General features: G+C 34.7%; 3 protein-coding genes, 1 non-coding gene and 1 pseudogene across 5 annotated transcripts; 2 read left to right on the top strand and 3 right to left on the bottom strand.

Annotated features, from left to right (window-relative positions):
* The first annotated feature begins 2,643 nt into the window (after positions 1–2,643).
* Positions 2,644–14,870, top strand: LOC146945332 (uncharacterized). Its single transcript, XM_085743693.1, has 3 exons — positions 2,644–3,254; positions 13,951–14,204; positions 14,283–14,870. The coding sequence occupies exons 1-3, from the start codon at positions 2,690–2,692 to the stop codon at positions 14,796–14,798; spliced, it is 1,335 nt and encodes a 444-aa protein (XP_085599819.1). The 5' UTR covers positions 2,644–2,689; the 3' UTR covers positions 14,799–14,870.
* On the top strand, positions 5,449–10,515 carry LOC146945333 (uncharacterized). The gene is made up of 4 exons (XM_085747687.1): positions 5,449–6,098; positions 6,243–7,306; positions 7,409–8,047; positions 8,522–10,515. Exons 1-4 carry the CDS (start codon positions 5,449–5,451, stop codon positions 10,513–10,515), a joined length of 4,347 nt encoding a protein of 1,448 aa, XP_085603813.1.
* Positions 5,815–5,921, bottom strand: LOC146945334 (small nucleolar RNA R71). The gene has a single exon (XR_015029530.1). It is a non-coding gene; the product is annotated as a small nucleolar RNA R71 (small nucleolar RNA).
* A 1,742-nt stretch (positions 14,871–16,612) lies between the features above and the next one.
* On the bottom strand, positions 16,613–18,129 carry LOC146945331 (class-10 pathogenesis-related protein 1-like). Its single transcript, XM_085747847.1, has 2 exons — positions 17,876–18,129; positions 16,613–17,126 (listed from the first exon to the last, which is right to left on the bottom strand). Exons 1-2 carry the CDS (start codon positions 18,054–18,056, stop codon positions 16,831–16,833), a joined length of 477 nt encoding a protein of 158 aa, XP_085603973.1. The 5' UTR covers positions 18,057–18,129; the 3' UTR covers positions 16,613–16,830.
* Positions 18,130–19,845: 1,716 nt separating this feature from the next.
* On the bottom strand, positions 19,846–21,372 carry LOC146945330 (class-10 pathogenesis-related protein 1-like; annotated as a pseudogene). Its single transcript, XR_015028020.1, has 2 exons — positions 21,110–21,372; positions 19,846–20,360 (listed from the first exon to the last, which is right to left on the bottom strand). The product of XR_015028020.1 is annotated as a class-10 pathogenesis-related protein 1-like (transcript).
* Positions 21,373–22,439: the final 1,067 nt, after the last annotated feature.

The following is a 22,439-nucleotide window of genomic DNA, read 5'->3' as shown; positions in this document are numbered from 1 at the left end:
GGTTTATGAATGTAGTTACGGCTAGTATTTATAGGAACTGAAGTTGTATTGTTTAGACTTTAGATAGCCAATTAGATAAAGATGATGACTAATATCGGGTTGTTGGAACAATTTTATTCACATTGAGATATGAATTTGAATAAAAAATACATAGCTTTTTAAATTTTAAAGAAAAAAAATATTTGGCTTCACAAAATTCTTGATATAGTATTTTTTTTCTTTTCTCTCTTATAAGATCAGTCAAATTTTAAAACTCTTGATATACTATTCAAAGAACCACAAAAGCTATGACAATATATTCAAAATCTGAGTATTCTTTGGGTTGAAATTCGTTGAATGTCACTAGATTTCTGTTTTACACGATCAAATGCAAACCCAAAAAAGAAGAGGAAATTATGTTGCAGTCTTTCTCATTTTTATTTTATTTGTTAATATTAAACAATTCAGTCTCAAGACGCCATTCTAGAATCCTGACTAATAATACTACTATTTTATTTACAAAATATTTTTGTTTTTTTAATAATACTAATACTTTAGTTGGAAATATTTAGTGTGTGTTTAGTTTTTCTTAAGGGATTTAGTGTCTGTTTAGTTTTGCCGACAAAAATTGTTTCAAATAAAATGATTTAGTTAAAAATGGGTTAAATGAGAATTGAGTTATGTTTAAATATATTAATGTATAAGTGTGTTGAACTCTAAATTTGAGTATATTACATTTAGAATTAAAATTTGCGGTTCTAAGTTCTAACTTCAAGTTACATAATTATAGAGATAAAACCAAATTCAATAAGCATCGGTCAAATATGTCAAAATCAATCTTATATTTTTGATTTTACGGTAGGGAGAGCCCAACCATGAATTTTATACTTAAATTAATGGGGCGTCTAATATGGAGGTTGCACTTGGGTGCCTTTGACTTTGGTATCATTGGTGCCTTTGTTTATATCTCTCTCTCTTAACCACTAAGTCGCTCTCATCTAAATAATTTATTTTAACCATTAATTTATCATTCTCTCTCCTCTAAAAAGAACTTAGCCTAATATGGACTCAATCTAATAGAGGACCATACTATTTTTAGTAAATTTTAATTTTAATAAAATATTAACTATATTCTCCATTTTTTTATTAACAAGTGTTCTAAGGACTTTAACTTCAAAAAAAAAAGTGTTCTAAGGGCTTTTGTTAAAGGTTCACAAAAGAAAACATTTATTAAGTTTTATTTAAAAAAAAGTTGTTTGCAAGGTGTTTCAAAATCTCGCCGCTCATTTATGTTGATGATTTGGTTTGCTTGCACATGGGTTATATGTAAAGAAATGAACAACATGATATTTAGTAATATAACAAGCTCAACTCTTCCACTTTTAGATAAATTAAACTCATTTCCTATCGATGGTTGAAGCAAAAAATTCAAATGTTGCTTGCTTAATCCTCTTATGTGTTTTGGCTTTGACTAATTCTTGTATTCCCTTTTGTTTTCTTTTGGTTTGAACTATTGATATTGAATACACAATTTCTAAGATAGAATTTATACTTTAAGCTTCTTAACAAGTTCCCTAAGAACAATTGTTAGCATTTGCATCATCACAAAAAAAAAATTCTTCTTGTTTTTTTTAACAGAAAATTGAGTATTTTCTTCTAGAGGACATGTAAAACTATTATGTACACCTCTACCTTTGCATAATCCACAAGTATTCATGCTATGTGATAACTCTTTTCCACCTTTAAGACGCCGTTGTTTGGGACGACCTTTTGTTTTAGACTGTGGAGGACAATAAACAACATTGACTTAATCCTCAAAGATAATATTGACTTGTTGGAGATCTACTTCATCATCGTCATGTGATGCTTGAAGACAACATCGTAATGGTGTGTGGTTAGATGGAAAGTCATGGCAATTATTATGAAGAAATGAAGAAAAATACTACCTCCGTTCCTTTTTAATTGTCACTTTTTGACATTTTACACAAACCAAGACAATCAATAATTGTTTCTACTTTTGATGCAATAAGTTATACTTTTACTATAATGACCTTAATAATTTAACATCTCATTTCATATATTTCTCTCTCCGCAATAAATAACAAAGGATAATATTGGTAGAACAACATTTAATGATGCATTGAACTTTGAAAGTGACAGTTAAATAGGAACAAAAATTTTCTCTAAAAGAGACACTTAAAAAGGAACTGAGGGAGTATTAAATTTAAAAAGGATGACTACTAAGACCACTTACAATGGGTTATTGAATCCCAAATTCAATAGGTTGAAGCCATTGCAGTGCCTTGTTGAATATCAATCGGAGGAAAGAGAGGGTGAATTAATTCAACTTGTTGAAATGCTGTCCGACCTGCCACGTGGAAGCTCGAGATTGGCCGAAAATGGCGCGTGACGTGCACGCGCTGACAGGAGAGTGTGAGGAACAGGAAACGCGGAAAGAGAAAGAGGAAGTGATAAAACATTGCCACGTGCCTTGCTACGATTGGCTGCTTGGATTTTTATCTTCTTAATAATTTGGACTCAATTATTTCATTGTAAATAATTTTTTTTTTTTACCAAAATTCGTCATTTTTTTTCCTCTATAAAATGAGACTTGAATCATTTCATTTGGACACAGAAAAAAATCAAGTTTTTCACTCTCTTAATCTCATTATTAGTCTTTCTGTTAAAGTTTTAGTTTTTGATTAGTGAAATGGATCCCAATAACAATCAATTCAACACCCAAAATTCTTCTGATTACCCATTTAGCTACCAAAATCCCAACAATTATCAACACCCAAATCAATTTCTCAACCAACATCCTCAAAACCCAAATCAATTTCCCAACCAATATCCTCAAAACCCAAATCAATTTCTCAACCAAAATCCTCAAAACATGCCTAATTTTGGTTTTGCCTCAAATTTCAATCACCCGTCCTCTGTTCCAAACAACTTTCATCCATATTCTAGATCTATGATGGCATATCCATCTCAAACACCCCCATTTAATGGTTATATGCCGATGATGAATGAAAATTTTCAGAATCTTGGTGAATATCCTGAATTTTCATCACAAATAAATCGTGGTGGAATGACAAGAGACACTGAAGTCACTCCAGAGGATACAACTTCTAAGAGCAAGAAAAACCCCCAACCATCATGGAACACTGAACAAAATTTGGTGTTAATTAGTGGGTGGATAAAATATGGAACATCCAGTGTTGTCGGGAGAAACCAGACAAGTGAAGCATATTGGGGTAAAATTACTGGGTATTGTAATGATCATTGCTCATTCGATTCTCCACGCGATGTCATTGCATGCCAAAACCGTTTTAATTATATGAGCAAATTAATAAATAAATGGGTTGGTGCTTATGTTACCGCTATGCGTCAGAAAGCAAGCGGTTGGTCAGAAGATGATGTTTTGGCAAAAGCCCAGGAAATATATGCATGTGGGAAGAATGGTAAATTTACTTTAATGGAAGAATGGCGCGCTCTCCGTGATCAACCACGTTATGGCAGTCAAGTAGGAGGCAGTCAAGTGGGAGGAAATGTTGGCTCAGGTAGTAGTGGATCTAAGAGATCTCACGAGGACTCTGTAGGATCTAGTGCTCGTCCAATGGGAAGGGAGGCAGCTAAAAAAAAGGAAAAAAGAAAAGCAAGGACGCTGGCTTGGAGGAGGTGGAACAGGAGTGGGTTCAATTCAAAGAAATGAAGGTGCAAGAGATGGAACACTTTAAAGAGTACACCGAAAAAATGGAAAAGTACACCGCAGTGCAACAAGAGAAAAACAGATTGAAGAAAATGGACATGTACATAATGTTAAGTTCCAAAGAGCATCTCGATGACAGGAAAAAAGCTTTGTTGGAAAACTTGGAGCGTGAGCTGTTCAGAAATTAATTTCACTAATATTTGTTTGTATTCGGTCAAAATTGTCAATGTTGTCTAGTCCCCAATGTTTACTTTAAATAATTGTCAGTGTTGTCTAGTCCTCAATGTTGCTTTAAATAATTGTCAGTGTTGTCTAGTCCTCAATGTTGCTTTAATAATTATGCATAATATTTGTCCCGTGACTTTTTTCACAAACTTTAATTTCACAGCCCATGGTATTCTGATGAGTCATAGATAGTATTAATTATTGCCTTATTTAGTTTAGTTTTATTTTAGATTTGATTTTATTTTATTGCATTTTATTTTAGTTTAGAATATTTTACTTCAAATTGTCTTTTATTTTATTTTAGGAATAAATATATGGTGGAAGGTGCCTTGGAGCAAAAGAAAGAGGACTGGAGCAAATACAGCGCAAGAATACGAAGATACGGGACAAAAATAAGTTCCCCCAAACTCAGAAGCTTGGCACGGCCCGTGCCAACATGTGGCACGGCCGTGCCCGTCCCCAGGATGCTCTTTTGCTGCTTTTCTTCGGGCCCAAGTTACCCTGTTGCAGCTTTACCGTTTTATCCTTTTAGTTGCTTAGTTTCTAAGTCGAATGTAAAGCTATAAATAGAGTAGCTTTCCACCATAAACAATCATGCTTTACTTTGTTTATTTCAATTGCTATTTTAATAAAAGTCTTTATTTTCCCTTTTACTTTCTTTGCAATTTATTTTACCGTATTTCTCTCTTCTTCCTCCATGTCTACGATGAACATGAGTGAGTAGACTTCTTAGTCTTAGGATTATTGGGGAGTCTAATGACTCAATCCTAAACAAAACATGTCTAAACCCTAATTTCTATGTAACCCTAATTTCTAATCTAGATTCACCGTCTTAACGTGGATTAACAATTATCAAACTGTGGAAGCGAAAGCGGAGGGTTTGATAATCGTTAATCCATCATCCCAAACATCAATTCATAAAGCGAGAGCGGAGTCTTGATGTTGGAACAAGTGAATCTAGACAATAATTGCAAAACAGTGAAATAGTCTTTGCAATTATTGAGACAAAGAGTAGTTTCAATCCTTTATGCATCTTCTAGTAATCATGTCAGCGAAATAGGCTTGGTTGCTAGAAGTAAACTCTCACCGGACTTTCATCGGAAAGGTGAGGGGCTAAGGGAAACCGGTCTTTAGAAATTAGTGTGTAAATCATGAAATTAGATGTTTAGGTTTTGTCTAGTGAAGGATTAGTTATTAAGATGAACCAATGATCCTAAGACCCTTTATTATTATTGTTTTTACCTTCAGCAATCAAACTCTTTCTTATCAACTTTCTCTCCTCTAATCATTCATTAAAAGTTAATTAAGTTGAACAACTCCCTAGTGGAACGATAACTCTACTTACTACTATTACTTCGATAGGCCTTGCACTTGCGGTTTGGCTCTATCAAGTTTTTGGCGCCGTTGCCGGGGAGTTAACTAATCTAATTAGCTTTTTCTTAGTGATTAGAATTCTCTCTTCTTCTCTTTCTTTTTCTGTTTTTATTTTTTTTCTTCATCATTAACTTCTTGGAAAGCATAAAAATAATACCAACATGGCTGAAAGACGTGCTCTTAAGGAATACGTGACTCCTTCAATGGAAGAGCCATATGCTATTATTGTGTATCCAACGGTTGAAGATGAAGATTTTGAAATTAAGCCTGCCCAACTTAAGATGGTGCAGCAAAATTATTTTTCGGGATCCCCCGATGAGGATCCCAATCTCCATATCTCAACCTTTTGGCGGCTCACCGTAACATATAAGAAAAACCAAGAAACCTTGAGACTACATCTCTTCCCTTTTTCTCTAAAGGATAAGGCTCTCAATTGGTTCCATTCCCTAAAAGTTGGCTCCATCACTTCATGGGACCAATTGAAGCGTGAATTTCTCATCCGTTTCCTCCCCCCATCAAAAATCGGCCAACTAAGGGCAAAGCTTTTTCAATTTACTCAAAAAGAAGGGGAATCTCTTCATGATTCGTGGGGACGTTTTAAGGATATGCTTAAACTTTGCCCCCTCCATGGACTAGAAGAATGGTTGATCATCCACACTTTTTACAATGGTTTATCTCATGCTACTAAAACCTTTGTTGATACAGCTGCAGGTGGTGCTCTAATGAACAAAAACTTCGAAACAGCCTATGCATTGATTGAAGACATGGCTCGAAATCTCTTTCTATGGACTGATGAAGAACTCACTACAAAGTCTTCACCCTCCAAAAAGAGGGCAGGTATGTACGAAGTCTCTAACTATGACCACCTTGCTTCTAGGATTGATGCACTAACCCACAAATTTGAAAAACTTAATGTTAGTGATACTACTCCTACATCCCCTTGTAAAACATGTAGTGAATGCAAAATAGGTAGTGTTGAGCAAATAAACTTTATTCAAAACAACCAAGGGGTAAGTTTTGACCAAAGCCCTAATGAAAATCCCTTGGTTCAAGGAACAACACCACCAAGTTATGCTAATGACCAAAGGGTTATTCAAAAGTCTAATCTTGAACTTCTAATGGAAAATTATCTTCTTAACCAAACCGAGCAGCTCAAAGAGCTTGCAAATCAAACTAGACTTTTGAATGACTCTTTTGTTTCACTTACATCAAAAGTAGACTCTATCTTCTCTCACAATAAGGTCTTAGAGGCTCAGCTCTCTCTAGTTGTTCAATTTTGCCAACCTAGAATGAACGCCGTTACACTTAGGAGTGGTAAACAATTAGAAGACCCCTTAAGAGTCAAGCCTAGTGAGGAAGAGACTAGTGAACCGCAAGGTGAGATGGCTAAAGAAGAGAGTGAGAAACCACAAAATGAGGAAGTTACACCACCTCCTTTCAAACCAAAGATTCCTTTCCCTCAAAGATTTGCCAAGTCTAAGCTTGATGAGCAATTTAAAAAGTTCATTGAAATGATGAATAAAATCTACATTGATGTTCCCTTCACCGATGTCCTAACTCAAATGCCCACCTATGCTAAATTTTTAAAAGAAATTCTTTCAAAAAAGAGAAAGATTGAGGAAAGTGAAACGGTGAACCTTACGGAGGAATGTAATGCCATCATCCAAAATAAGTTGCCACCCAAGCTTAAGGATCCAGGAAGTTTCTCAATACCTTGTGTCATAGGGTCTGAAGTAGTAAAGAGAGCAATGTGTGACTTAGGAGCCAGTGTCAGTTTGATGCCTTTATCTCTTTATGAGAGATTGGGATTGGGAGAGCTTAAGTCAACTAGGATGACCCTACAATTAGCAGACCGTTCCCTTAAGTATCCAGCTGGAATCATAGAGGATGTCCCTGTCAAGGTAGGAGAAATCTACGTCCCTACGGACTTTGTTGTGATGGAAATAGAGGAGGATAACCAAGTACCCATACTTTTGGGAAGGCCCTTCCTTGCTACCGCCGGGGCTATAATTGATGTTAAACATGGGAAATTGGAATTTAATGTTGGTGAAGATACTGTTGAATTTGAACTTGCTAAACTTATGAAAAGTCCCTCCATTAAAGATTCTTGTTGCATGTTAGATATAATTGACCGTTGTGTGAAAGAATGCTCCTTAGCATCAACTACACATGATGGTTTGGAAGTATGCTTGGTTAGTGATGCAGGTACAAAGCTAGAAGGAGATGCCAAAGCCTACGAGGAGCTATTGAATGAAAACCCTCCCATGGAAGGTTTGGGCATGGAAGAATTAATGAAAGAAGAAGCAGCCCCTCTACCAAAGGAGGCGCCAAAGGTGGAACTCAAACCACTCCCACCAAGCTTGAGGTATGAATTCTTGGGCCCTAACTCAACCTACCCTGTTATTGTGAATGCAAGCTTGAATGAGGTAGAAACTGAAAAATTGCTTTATGTTCTCAAGAAATACCCTAAAGCCATAGGTTACACCATTGATGACATTAAAGGAATAAATCCCTCATTGTGTACACATAGGATATTGCTTGAAGATGACTATAAGCCCTCCGTTGAACACCAAAGAAGACTAAATCCTAACATGAAAGAAGTTGTGAAAAAAGAAGTCTTAAAGCTCCTAGATGCAGGTGTCATCTATCCAATTTCTGATTCTAAATGGGTTAGCCCGGTTCAAGTAGTACCTAAAAAGGGTGGTCTCACAGTCATTAAGAATGATAAAAATGAATACATTGCAACTAGAACCGTCACCGGTTGGAGGATGTGCATTGACTATAGGAAGCTTAACAAAGCAACCCGTAAAGATCACTTCCCACTCCCCTTTATAGACCAAATGTTAGAAAGGTTAGCTAAGCATTCACACTTTTGTTACTTAGATGGCTATTCTGGATTTTTCCAAATACCCATCCACCCTAATGACCAAGAGAAAACCACTTTCACATGTCCCTTTGGTACCTTTGCCTATAGGAGAATGCCCTTTGGTCTTTGCAATGCCCCCGCTACCTTTCAAAGATGCATGATGTCTATTTTTTCTGATTTTGTTGAAAATATAATGGAAGTTTTTATGGATGATTTTTCTGTGCATGGATCTAGTTTTGATAATTGTTTGACTAACCTGGAAAAAGTTTTGGAAAGATGTGAACAGGTGAACTTAGTGTTGAATTGGGAAAAATGTCACTTCATGGTAAGAGAAGGAATTGTCCTAGGACACTTAGTCTCTGAACGAGGTATAGAGGTAGATAAAGCAAAAATTGAAATTATTGAGAAAATGTCTCCTCCTACCTCGGTCAAAGAAGTTAGAAGCTTCCTAGGACATGCGGGATTCTACCGCCGTTTCATTAAAGATTTTTCTTCAATCACTAAGCCACTAACAAGCTTGCTCCTTAAGGATGCAAATTTTGTGTTTGATGATGCATGTCTAAAAGCATTTTGCAGGTTAAAAGAAGCCCTGGTCACTGCACCAATCATACAACCACCAGATTGGAATTTACCTTTTGAAATAATGTGTGATGCAAGTGACTATGCAGTTGGGGCTGTGTTAGGGCAAAGAAAAGACAAGAAGATGCACGCCATTTATTATGCAAGTAAGACCCTTGATGAGGCACAGGTAAATTACGCTACAACTGAGAAGGAACTATTAGCAGTAGTCTATGCTATTGACAAATTCAGGCCATACTTGGTAGGATCAAAAATCATTATTTACACAGATCACTCGGCCATAAAATATTTGTTAAACAAGAAAGATGCCAAACCAAGATTGATCCGATGGATTTTGCTCCTCCAAGAATTTGACATTGAAATAAAGGATAAAAAAGGCACTGAAAATGTTGTAGCTGATCACCTGTCCCGCCTTAGGGAACCCAATGAGGATGAGTTGCCTTTGGATGATTCCTTCCCGGATGACCAACTCTTCTTATTAGCACAAGCTAACACACCTTGGTATGCATATTTTGTTAATTTTCTTGCAGCAGGAGTACTACCACCTAACTTGAACTACCAGCAAAAGAAAAAATTCTTCCATGATCTCAAGCATTATTATTGGGATGAGTCTTACCTCTTCAAAAGAGGCTCGGATGGAGTTTTTAGAAGATGCATCCCTGAAAGCGAGGTAAGTAGTATTCTTCACCATTGTCACTCCTCCTCCTATGGTGGCCACGCCAGTAGTCAAAAAACTTCTTTTAAAATACTTCAATCTGGTTTCTGGTGGCCATCACTTTTTAAGGATGTGCATCTCTTTGTTTCTAAATGTGACAATTGTCAACGCACCGGTAATATTACAAAAAGGAATGAAATGCCCTTAAACAACATCCTTGAAGTTGAAATTTTCGATGTATGGGGTATTGACTTCATGGGGCCATTTCCTTCCTCTTTTGGTAATCAATACATATTGGTGGCTGTTGACTATGTGTCCAAATGGGTTGAGGCCATTGCTTCCCCCACCAATGATGCACATGTAGTTATAAAATTGTTCAAAAAGGTTATCTTTCCAAGGTTTGGGGTGCCAAGGGTTGTCATAAGCGATGGAGGGTCTCACTTCATTTCTAAACACTTTGAAAAACTTTTACAAAAATATGGAGTGAAACATAAAGTTGCAACACCCTATCACCCGCAAACTAGTGGACAAGTTGAGGTCTCAAATAGACAAATAAAGGCCATTCTTGAAAAGACAGTTTCTATCTCTAGGAAAGATTGGTCAAGTAAGCTTGATGACGCTCTTTGGGCCTATAGAACAGCTTATAAGACTCCCATTGGAATGACTCCTTTTAAGCTAATTTATGGGAAAGCTTGTCACCTCCCGGTTGAACTTGAGCACAAAGCTTATTGGGCAATTAGGAACCTTAACTTGGACCCAAAACTAGCCGGTCAAAAAAGGAAACTTCAACTAAGTGAGCTAGAAGAACTTAGGTTAGATGCCTATGAAAATGCCCGCATTTACAAAGAAAGAACAAAAAAATGGCATGATAAACATATCCTTAAAAAGGACTTCAAAGTTGGTGACCTTGTACTACTCTTTAATTCTAGGATGAAGCTCTTCCCAGGAAAACTAAGGTCTACGTGGTCTGGTCCGTTTCAAGTCCGCAAGGTCTATCCCTATGGGGCTGTTGAAATCTTTTCTGAAAAAACCGGACCATTCAAAGTTAACGGACAAAGGCTAAAGGTTTACAACGTAGGGGAAGGAACCGAAGTAGTGGCTGCTTGGAGACTTATTGACCCGCCTTAAAGTTGTTTTTCTTCTTTTTGTCAAGCTAATGACGGTAAAAGAGCGCTTCGTGGGAGGCAACCCAAGCTTTTAACTGCTCTTGTTTTGTTTTTCTTTGTTCTAAGTTTTCTTGTAGGTAATTGTCCAAGTATGATTCGACAAGAATTCAAGAAATTGAAAATTTTTGAAGCCTCCTTACCAGAAGGTTGGCACGGCCCGTGCTAAGATTGGCACGGCCGTGCCATGTTTTTCAAGCAAAATGGGGGGCAAGGAAACAGAATGTTGGCACGGCCCGTGCTGAGGTTGGCACGGCCGTGCCAGCTTGCAGATCCCAAAATTCATCAATTTTTGCTATTTACAGCACACTGTGAGCTTTCTGCACCCCTTTCTTCCATTCTATTTCTTCTTCTTCTTTTTAATTTCTTTTTCTTTTGAATCATTGAGGACAATGCTTCCCCTAAGTGTGGGGGGGGGGGGGGGGGGGGGCCTAATAAAGTGTCTAGAGTCGTAGTGTTCCCAAACTCCCTTGAACTTTATTCTTTTGTTTTGTTTTTATAGCAAGAGGCATAACTAAGTAGCTTGTTTTTAATGTAAATATGGCATGAAAATTTTTGTTTTGTCTCTTCCTTAGGTTGCTTCTTGTACATGAAAATAGTTTCTTGTGTTTCTTATGTTCTTGCTATACCCATGTCTTGTTTTAATATGAAAATTCTCCAATGAGAAAAGCACCCGGTTGCAATCCTTGAGCAAATGTATGAATAGGTATTTTAAGGAGCACGTTCTATCTTTAGTGTTAACTTAGACCCTTTAAAGTCTTAAGAGTAAAAGTAGTATAAGTTTGTGTGGGAAAATTAATCAAATTGTTCTTAATTGTTATATTCTTATTAATTTGTTAATGTTAAAAGGGGCGGGAGGATGGCACCAACATGTGGGGGAAAGGACAATCCCTGACTTCCTAATTGTGGTGGTGACTCCCTAATTTGAACTTAATGTGAATCAAATTCATCAATGCTAGGGGGAAAGGACAATTACATCCAAAAAGACTTCCTACGCGGAGATGAAACAAATAATAATTTTGCAGCACTGCTTAGGGTGATTTTGAATCTAGGGGGAAAGGACAATTACATCCGAGAAGACTTCCTACGAGGATAGATAGCCCCTAAGCATCTGCAGCCCCTTGTGCTTAAATGTTAATCTAATTTAATTTAACTTAAATTCCCATCACTCTTATATGAAATGAAGAAAGGACTTTTCTCGGTTACTTTAGCACTAGGGATAAAACCTGTTCCTCATAATATCTGTCTTATACAGGAGCAAGAAAAGGGTTGGACTGCACACACACACTCACTTGAGACTTGATGTTGGGTAGAATAGGTTCATGAGAAGTGTTTGAAGTTGTAATTAGTGTACTTGAAGCAAAGCCTTTCTTTTGAGACACATTGTTCTTAATATTGCCATAATCAATCTTTTGTTGCTACTATGTTTATTGCCTTTTGCTTGAGGACAAGCAAAGATTCAAGTGTGGGGGAGTTTGATGAGTCATAGATAGTATTAATTATTGCCTTATTTAGTTTAGTTTTATTTTAGATTTGATTTTATTTTATTGCATTTTATTTTAGTTTAGAATATTTTACTTCAAATTGTCTTTTATTTTATTTTAGGAATAAATATATGGTGGAAGGTGCCTTGGAGCAAAAGAAAGAGGACTGGAGCAAATACATCGCAAGAATACGAAGATACGGGACAAAAATAAGTTCCCCCAAACTCAGAAGCTTGGCACGGCCCGTGCCAACATGTGGCACGGCCGTGCCCGTCCCCAGGATGCTCTTTTGCTGCTTTTCTTCGGGCCCAAGTTACCCTGTTGCAGCTTTACCGTTTTATCCTTTTAGTTGCTTAGTTTCTAAGTCGAATGTAAAGCTATAAATAGAGTAGCTCTCCACCATAAACAATCATGCTTTACTTTGTTTATTTCAATTGCTATTTTAATAAAAGTCTTTATTTTCCCTTTTACTTTCTTTGCAATTTATTTTACCGTATTTCTCTCTTCTTCCTCCATGTCTACGATGAACATGAGTGAGTAGACTTCTTAGTCTTAGGATTATTGGGGAGTCTAATGACTCAATCCTAAACAAAACATGTCTAAACCCTAATTTCTATGTAACCCTAATTTCTAATCTAGATTCACCGTCTTAACGTGGATTAACAATTATCAAACTGTGGAAGCGAAAGTGGAGGGTTTGATAATCGTTAATCCATCATCCCAAACATCAATTCATAAAGCGAGAGCGGAGTCTTGATGTTGGAACAAGTGAATCTAGACAATAATTGCAAAACAGTGAAATAGTCTTTGCAATTATTGAGACAAAGAGTAGTTTCAATCCTCTATGCATCTTCTAGTAATCATGTCAGCGAAATAGGCTTGGTTGCTAGAAGTAAACTCTCACCGGACTTTCATCGGAAAGGTGAGGGGCTAAGGGAAACCGGTCTTTAGAAATTAGTGTGTAAATCATGAAATTAGATGTTTAGGTTTTGTCTAGTGAAGGATTAGTTATTAAGATGAACCAATGATCCTAAGGCCCTTTATTATTATTGTTTTTACCTTCAGCAATCAAACTCTTTCTTATCAACTTTCTCTCCTCTAATCATTCATTAAAAGTTAATTAAGTTGAACAACTCCCTAGTGGAACGATAACTCTACTTACTACTATTACTTCGATAGGCCGTGCACTTGCGGTTTGGCTCTATCATATTCCTCACTAGTTTTTTCACAGCCCATGGTATTGCTTTACTATGCATACAAAACTTTAATTATGCATACTATTTTGTCCGTGTTACATCCATGGTATTGCTTTAATTATGCATACTTTTTTCACAGCTCATGGTATTGCTTTACTATGCATACAACATTTTAATAATTCAATCCCCGTGCTTCAACTATTTGCTTATATATAGGGACTTGAATAGCATTCATATCTACTTCCAATATCTACTTCCAAACACTATCAATGGATCCTTTTGGTTTTGATATGGAAGCCTACTTCAAAAAACGTGATGCTGAAGACACATATATGGTCAACCGATTTATTCAGCGTCGAAAAAAACTAGAGGAAGGTAGTGGATTAGGTAGTGGATCTGGTAGAAGAAAATATTTAAATAGAGATCATGCAGCAGCTAACCAAAGACTCATTGACGACTACTTTGCCAATGAGCCTACATATGACGATGCAATGTTTCGTCGTCGGTTTCGGATGCAAAAACATGTTTTCCTTTGAAGCGTTGGAGACCTTTCAAGTAGTGATAACTACTTCACCCAGCGAGTTGATGCCACCAACAAAGAAGGTATATCACCCTTAGCAAAATGTACCACAACAATGCGAATGTTAGCATATGGTGTGGCAGCAGATGCGGTCGATGAATACATCAAAATAGGAGGTACTACAGCATTGGAGTGCTTACATAGATTCTGTAAAGGAATCATACGATTGTATGAGCATGTGTACTTGAAAGCGCCAACGCAAGATGACCTTCAAAGAATACTCCATGTTAGTGAAATGCGGAGGTTCCTAGGGATGATCGGGAGTATTGACTGCATGCACTGGGAGTGGAAAAATTGTCCTAAAGCATGGGAAGGTCAATTTACTAGGGGGGATAAGGGAACCACCACAGTTATTCTTGAAGCAGTTGCATCACATGATCTATGGATCTGGCATGCCTTTTTTGGATGTCCAGGAACGCTGAACGATATCAACGTTCTAGACCGATCACTGGTGTTTGATGATGTGGAACAGGGAAAGACTCCAAGGGTGAATTTCTTTGTGAATCAACGTCCCTATAATATGACATACTATCTAGCTGATGGTATCTACCCTTCTTATCCAACTTTCGTCAAATCAATTAGACTTCCTCAAAGTGAACCCGATAAGTTATTTGCAAAACAACAGGAGAGCTGTCGAAAGGACATCGAACGTGCTTTTGGAGTGCTTCAAGCTCGATTTAAAATCATCCGTGAACCAGCTCGCTTGTGGGACATAGCCGATTTGGGTATCATCATGAGGTCATGCATCATATTACATAATATGATTGTTGAAGATGAAAGAGATACATATGCTCAACGTTGGACCGATTTTGAGCAATCTGAGGGAAGTGAATCTAGTACACCGCAACCATACTCGACCGAGGTGTTACCCACCTTTGCAAATCATGTGCGTGCTAGATCCGAGTTGCGTGATCCAAATGTTCATCACGAATTGCAAGCAGATCTCGTGAAGCACATATGGACAAAGTTTGGAATGTTTCGTGATTGAAGATGATTTGTATCAGACTAAATAAATTAGTTGTGTTTTGTGTGCTTGTTTGTTGTCTTGCATTTTAAGCTATTTGTGTGTCGCGTGCTTAGTTTGTTGTATTGCATTTTAAGTTAAGAAAAAAAATTATTTAAATAAATATTGTTTTTAAAAAAAATTAATTGTATTATTTTAATTTAATTTAAATCGATAATTATAATTTTATGTAATTATAAAAACAAAAATTAAATAAGAATAAGAAATAAAAAGTGGTGGGGTAGGGTGTTGAATGTTTACCATTGGAGTGGTAAAAATTGAATGGGTGTTGAATTAAGAGAGAGAAAATGATGTGGAGTGTTGGGAATTGAAAAAGTGGGTGTTGAAGGTTATTGAAAAAAATTTCCCATTGTACATGGTCTAATGTATTGGAAATGAGTAGTGATATTTTGACATCCATTTGATGACAACTTTGTTGACAACCTTGTTTTTCTCACTTCTTATTGGTCAAAAACAATGGAGAGAGAAAAAGGAAGAGAGAGAATAACAACATCATGTGAGTATGAGAGAGAAAGTTGTCAAAAAATGGTTGTCAAAATATCATTTCTCATTAGAAATTACATCATACCGGCTTTGTAAAGTCACTTAAATTTGTGTAAGAGTTAATGAATATTTTAATAAACACATTGATACTCTCTGATCTTCTTGTGGTTTTCATCCCATAAAAAAAATGAAAACACCATGATGAATATTTGTCCCGAGGTATAACATTAAACTAGAACTAAACTTAAAAATGATGGGCCATATGCAAAAACTATACTTTGTTGACAGTACATCCAAAAAGAATGATCTTTACAAGGCTATTCATACCCACTAAAATTCCAAATGACATGTTATAAGAAATTAAGAATTGACCTTGTATGTAGTATCAAACACAACCATCACCATATTTTTTATACCAATCAAAACAAGAAGCAGGAGACCAAAAAATATGCCCTAACCTTCTTTATTTATCAACAATATATGCATACTGAAGTTTAGAGCAACTCTTTTTTGCATCCTCACAGAAATTGAGACGATCCATACCATCACTTCCTTCAACTTTTTTCCCGGCTTTAGAAAAAGATTTGCAAACACATGTGAATTCTGATGTTCTTGTTTGTTATATGCAAAATTTGATTGAACGTTTTTTATTTGATTGATCACAATACAACATCATTGCTTTAAAGTTCAGTATTTGAGTCAAAGATGTCTTATCATCAACTCAAGGGTTCGAAGAATGTGATTTTGAAGAACAACATGAAGGAATTCAAAGACAAACGTATAGCGGCACTTGAAAATTCAAACGACACAACTTCTAAAACACGGTCATATCAAAGTGTATATGAGAAGTCTTTCTGTTAAACAGTTATTGATCTTACGGTGCAAAAGATTCAAAATATAAGAAAGAATCTCGCACTTTCTAGTAAGCAGTTGATGATTTTTCATTGCAAAAGATTCACAATATAGAATGAATCTCACAGAAGAAGTCTTCAGAAAAGTTAGAAGACACATGACACTTATACATGTTAAATTTAGTTTATTTTCTTGTCCATAAAAAGTATAATCAAACTCTGTAAATGAGTTCATTTCCGTTCCATAAAACTTACCTACCAAATAACGCATCCGCGCTCATATGATGAACATTTGCCTTTTATTGTATCAATTTGCACTCATACATTTCTTACATCGTAAGTTACACCTGTGTATCCTTAAACCTATCAACCAAGAAAGTCTAACTTGAGTTTTAAATTTGATCTTTCGAGTCCATTTATTGAAACGAAAGATTCAAAAGGGGATCAAGTAAAAAAGAAATATATTATTATAATTTACTGAAGCAAGGTACACACAGGACTTACAATCTCACACTCACACTTCCACAACAAAAGGAAAGAAATAGAGAGAAGTAAAAAGAAAAAGAGAGAATTACATTGGCCGCCAAATCAAGCACACATGATATAATAAAATGCATCACAACACACCATGTATATAGCAAGCAAGCACTGAATTATATGCTTTAGTTGTAATCAGGATTTGCCAAAACGTAACCTTCAAGAGCCTTAAAAAGACCATCACCCCTAGCTTTGCCATTCTTGAGTTCCTCTTCACTTGGTGCAGCATCACCTTTTGTGAAGTATTTCACACTAAGCTTTGCAATGGTTCCTCCATTTGGTCCTGCAGACAATTTAGCCTCAAAGGAGATCTTCTCCACTGTGTCTGGAAGCCCAAAACCACCAACTATGCTGTAGTGATAAGCCAAGTTAACATCATCTACTAAGTCCACTTTGTGCAACACATACTTTGTTTCACCATCTGCACATCATTGGTTAAAAGGATGACCTATTATTTTATATATAAAAAAACAAGCTAATGAACAATCCTTATATAATACTAGTAATGATATCATCAATAAAATAATCAAGTTCCAGTTAATCAAGCAATTGTGTTTAAGTAGTTAATTAATTTTAGTCAAAGACAAATTGTTCGGGAGAATTTGAGATAATTTTGATTAAACTATACTTATTTCCCGACTGATACTCAGATTAGAACAAAATAATATCACCAAAAGAATATTCTAGCATTCTTTCAAATATACCGTTAAAAGGATGACTTATTCCATAACGAATGAGATCACTAAGCGGAAATTTACTTTTCTTATAAGAACTTCATTTTATTTTATCTTTTTAAGTATAAACTTACTTTAATACAACCTTGGTTAAATTGTCCATTTTGTGCTAAGAACCTTTTTCAAGTATACCAAATCAATGTGGTTATTCTTCTACTAACATCAAAGTGTCACAATTACTAGGAAAGTGATAAAAAAATTGATAAACGGTAAAGTGGTAATTCTATAATTAAAGTAAAAATAGAAAATATTTTCTCAAACCAATTAATTAGCAACCAAATATGTTAATCATAAGAGTGTCTACTAAACACTCTCATATATTTTATAAATTGTATTTTATCTGTATAGTGAATCAATTTTTCTCTTAATCCGTGTGAATTTCGCAGTTAGATTCTTTATAATAATCAAAAAAATACACACATATATTTATACTGACCTTCGACAAAAGTGATTTTCTTGATGGTTCCGGCGCCACCGTCTCCTTCAACCATATCAATACTCTTGATGGCATCAATAACCTTTGGGGTAAGGTCGTCAGCATCTGTAACAAGAGCTTTGTAAAGTGTAGCGGGAGCTACAATAGATGTGGTTTCATCCTCAAAATTGAAAACACCCATTATGAATTATAATATGCTAGCTTGCTAGTGAGGGAAGTATTAGTAAATATAATTATGAAGTTGCTTAATTGTTTGTGTGGTTTATGTGGAGTTGAGTCTAGTATTTATAGGAACTGAGGATGTACTGTTTAGACCTGGACTATGTTTAATACAAGGTCGTTGGGCCATTTCTTATTCACATTGTGACGTGAATTTGGATAATATTATTTAATATTATTTTTAATGTTAAAAACTTAATTGGACTCACAAAAATCTTGAATTTACTATTCATTTTTCTTATCTCTCTTATTTTTCTCTCCTCAAGGACTAAAAGTAGTCTAAATTCCAAATGCAAACGAAGTCTATAAAATAAACATATCCTCACACAATATAATATTTGTCCTCTCATAAATTCTAAAAACGACTTTGACCTTGTTGATTCTCTATTTCTCTGATCTTTATATAGGTTATATTATTTTTAACGAGGTTTCACCTCCACGATGGCAAAAAAAAGTCACAATGCACATAAATCCATTTTGTTTGAGGAATATGCCTTTCCGAATTGAGAAACGATGCTGATATTTCTTATCGGCTTTGTAATGTCACTTAAAGTTATGTGGAAGTTTATTAATCCTTTAATAAATGCATTGATACTCTCTGATCTTCCTGTGATTTTCATCCCACCAAAAAAAATGAAAACACATATAATGAATATTTGTCTCGAGGTATAGCATTAAACCAAGAAATAAACTTAAACGTGATGTGCTATATGCAAAATCTATGTTTTGTTGATGGCACATCCAAAAAGAATGGTCTTTATAAGAATTGACCTTGTATGTAGTATCAAACACAACAACATCACCTTTTTTATACCAATCAAAACAAGAACCCCAAAATATATGCTCTAACCTTCTTTCTTTATCAAATGTTTATGCATACTGAAATTTAGAGCAACTCTTTTTTGCATCCTCACAATACTTGAGAAGATCCATAACATCACTTCCTTCAACTTTTTTCATGGATCTCGAAAAAAGATTACGAATGTCCTTTTTAATAAATGGAAGATACCCATACTTCACATTTTTCTATAGTTCTATTACACACATCAATTGTCTAACTAAAAGCCCTCCTTCTTTTAACAAAAAAGATCGTTCAAAAACATATTTTGAGATTGTTCGGTAAGCCAGCAAAAATCGCACTTATGATCGGGTCAGCAAAACATTATTTTGTTCAAGAACAAACTTTGCAACTCGACATTCACTTGGAAATATATCATGACGCTTGTGCAATGAAACTCGTAAATGAGCTTTGTATTCACACCTTATTGATTCTCTATTTCTCCGATCTTTTTAAAATGTGTTCCTTGTGTCATATCAAAGTGTATCTGAGAAGTCTTTCTAGTAAAATATTCAAAATATAAGAAAGAATCTCACACTTTCTAGTTGATGATTTTTCAGTGCAAAAGATTCAAAATATAAGAATGAATCTCATAGAAGAAGTCTTTAGGGAAGTTAGAAGACACATGACACTTATACATGTTAAAAATTAGTTTATTTTCTTGTCTATAAATATTATAATCAAACTTCATGTAAACGAGTTCATTTCCGTTCCATAAAACTTACCTACCAAATAACGCACCCACTCTCATATGATAAACATTTGCCTTTTATTGTATCAATTTGCACTCATACATTTATTGCATATTAAATTACACATGTGTATCCTTAAACCTATCAACTAAGAAAGTCTAACTTGAGTTTTAGATTGGTCTTTCAAGTCCATTTATTGAAAGGAAAGATTCAAAAGGAGATCAAGTAAAAAAGAAATATATTATTATAATTTACTTAAGCAAGGTACACACACGACTTACAATCTCACACTCACACTTCCACAACAAAAGGAAAGAAATAGAGAGAAATAAAAAGAAAAAAAGAGAGAATTACATTGGCAGCCAAATCAAGCACACATGATATAATAAAATGCATCAAAACACACCATGTATAAAGCAAGCAAGCACTGAATTATATGCTTTAGTTGTAATCAGGATTTGCCAAAACATAACCTTCAAGAGCCTTGAAAAGACCATCACCCCTAGCTTTGCCATTCTTGAGTTCCTCTTCACTTGGTGCAAAATCACCTTTGGTGAAGTATTTCACACTAAGCTTTGCAATGGTTCCTCCATTTGGTCCTGCAGACAATTTAGCCTCAAATGAAATCTTCTCCACTGTGTCTGGAAGCCCAAAACCACCAACTATGCTGTAGTGGTAAGCCAAGTTAACATCATCTACCAAGTCCACTTTGTGCAACACATACTTGTTTCACCATCTGCACATCATTGGTTAAAAGGAGGACCTATTATTTTATATATAAAAAAACAAACTAATGAACAATCCTTATATAATACTAGTAATGATATCATCAATAAAATAATCAAGTTCCAGTTAATCAAGCAATTGTGTTTAAATAGTTAATTGATTTTAGTCAAAGACAAATTGTTCGGGAGAATTTGAGATAATTTTGACTAAACTATACTTATTTCCTGACTGATACTCAGATTAGAACAAAATAACATCACCAAAAGAATATTCTAGCATTCTTTCAAATATACCGTTAAAAGGATGACCTATTCCATAAAGAATGAGATCACTAAGCGGAAATTTACTTTTCTTATAAGAACTTCATTTTATTTTATCTTTTTAAGTATAAACTTACTTTAATACAACCTTGGTTAAATTGTCCATATTGTGCTAGGAACCTTTTTCAAGTATACCAAATCAATGTGGTTATTCTTCTACTAACATCAAAGTGTCACAATTACTAGGAAAGTGATAAAAAAATTGATAAACGGTAAAGTGGTAATTCTATAATTAAAGTAAAAATAGAAAATATTTTCTCAAACCAATTAATTAGCAACCAAATATGTTAATCATAAGAGTGTCTACTAAACACTCTCATATATTTTATAAATTGTATTTTATCTGTATAGTGAATCAATTTTTCTCTTAATCCGTGTGAATTTCGCAGTTAGATTCTTTATAATAATCAAAAAAATACACACATATATTTATACTGACCTTCGACAAAAGTGATTTTCTTGATGGTTCCGGCGCCACCGTCTCCTTCAACGATATCAATACTTTTGATGGCATCAATAACCTTTGGGGTAAGGTTGTCAGCATCTGTAACAAGAGCTTTGTAAAGTGTAGCAGGAGCTACAATAGAGGTGGTTTCATCCTCAAAGTTGAAAACACCCATTATGAATTATAATATGCTAACTTGCTACTGAAGGAAGTATTAGTTAGTAAATATAATTAAGAAGTTGCTTAATTATTTGTGTGGTTTATGTGGAGTTGAGTCTAGTATTTATAGGAACTGAAGATGTATTGTTTAGACCTAAATGATGTTTAATACAAGGTCGTTGGGCCATTTTTTATTCACATTGTACGTGAATTTGGATAATATTATTTAATATTATTTTTAATGTTAAAAACTTATTTGGACTCACAAAATTCTTGAATCTACTATTCATTTTTCTTATCTCTCTAATTTTTCTCTCCTCAAGGACCAAATGCAGTCTAAATTCCAAATGCAAACGACGTCTATAAAATAAACATATCCTCGCACAATGTATAATATTTGTCCTCTCATAAATTCTAATGGTTACATGTGAAAGCTACCATTATAGTGTGGCAGGGTTGAAAAATAACTAGATTTCTTAAGAATTTGGTTAGAGATTCGATTTTAGATGAAAGATATCAGAGTTCATCCAAAAAAAAATTGAAAGATTATGAACACTATTTGGGTTTGTTGATAATTTAAAAAAAAAATTGATTTTTTACTACAAACTTGACTCAATGGGATTTTTTTATTGTATAATATTTATAATTTTAATTTTTACGAAGAAAATATTATCAATAACAGTGACACCAATGACTATAATTCAAGTGTCACGAGTAGGATTTAAACCCTATTTCTTATTAGCACCACTTAGATAACATACTAGTCTTTTATCAAGGTTTTGAATTATTTTAACTTTTTTTAGGATGAATTATTTTAAGTACATTGACTTGAAAGTTTTTAGGATAACATACAAATTATATTCTTAGGTTTTTTTTTGGCACAACTCTTCTTCTTAGTTTATTGACCTGAAAGTTTTTTTAGGGGTTTTAACATGAAAGTTGATAAAGTCTTGCTAAGTATTAAAAAATTATATCCTTAAGATACATGTTAAAAATTCGAAAATAGAAATAATTGATAACTTTTATTTAAAATTAACTAAATTGTTTTTTAATTTTTTAATGTGCTGAATACACAAATCTTGAATAAATTTATTTTAAACTTCTTATCAGATGTCTTGAGAGCATTTGCTAATATTTCCTATAAAATATTAGCAATATAGGATGA

The sequence above is a fragment of the Medicago sativa genome, chromosome 2, assembly GCF_051527215.1.
Source record: "Medicago sativa cultivar Bolivia chromosome 2, Bolivia_mono, whole genome shotgun sequence".
Lineage (NCBI taxonomy): Eukaryota > Viridiplantae > Streptophyta > Magnoliopsida > Fabales > Fabaceae > Medicago > Medicago sativa.
Note: the sequence above shows the minus strand (reverse complement) of the source record. Positions and strands in the feature narration are given on the sequence as shown.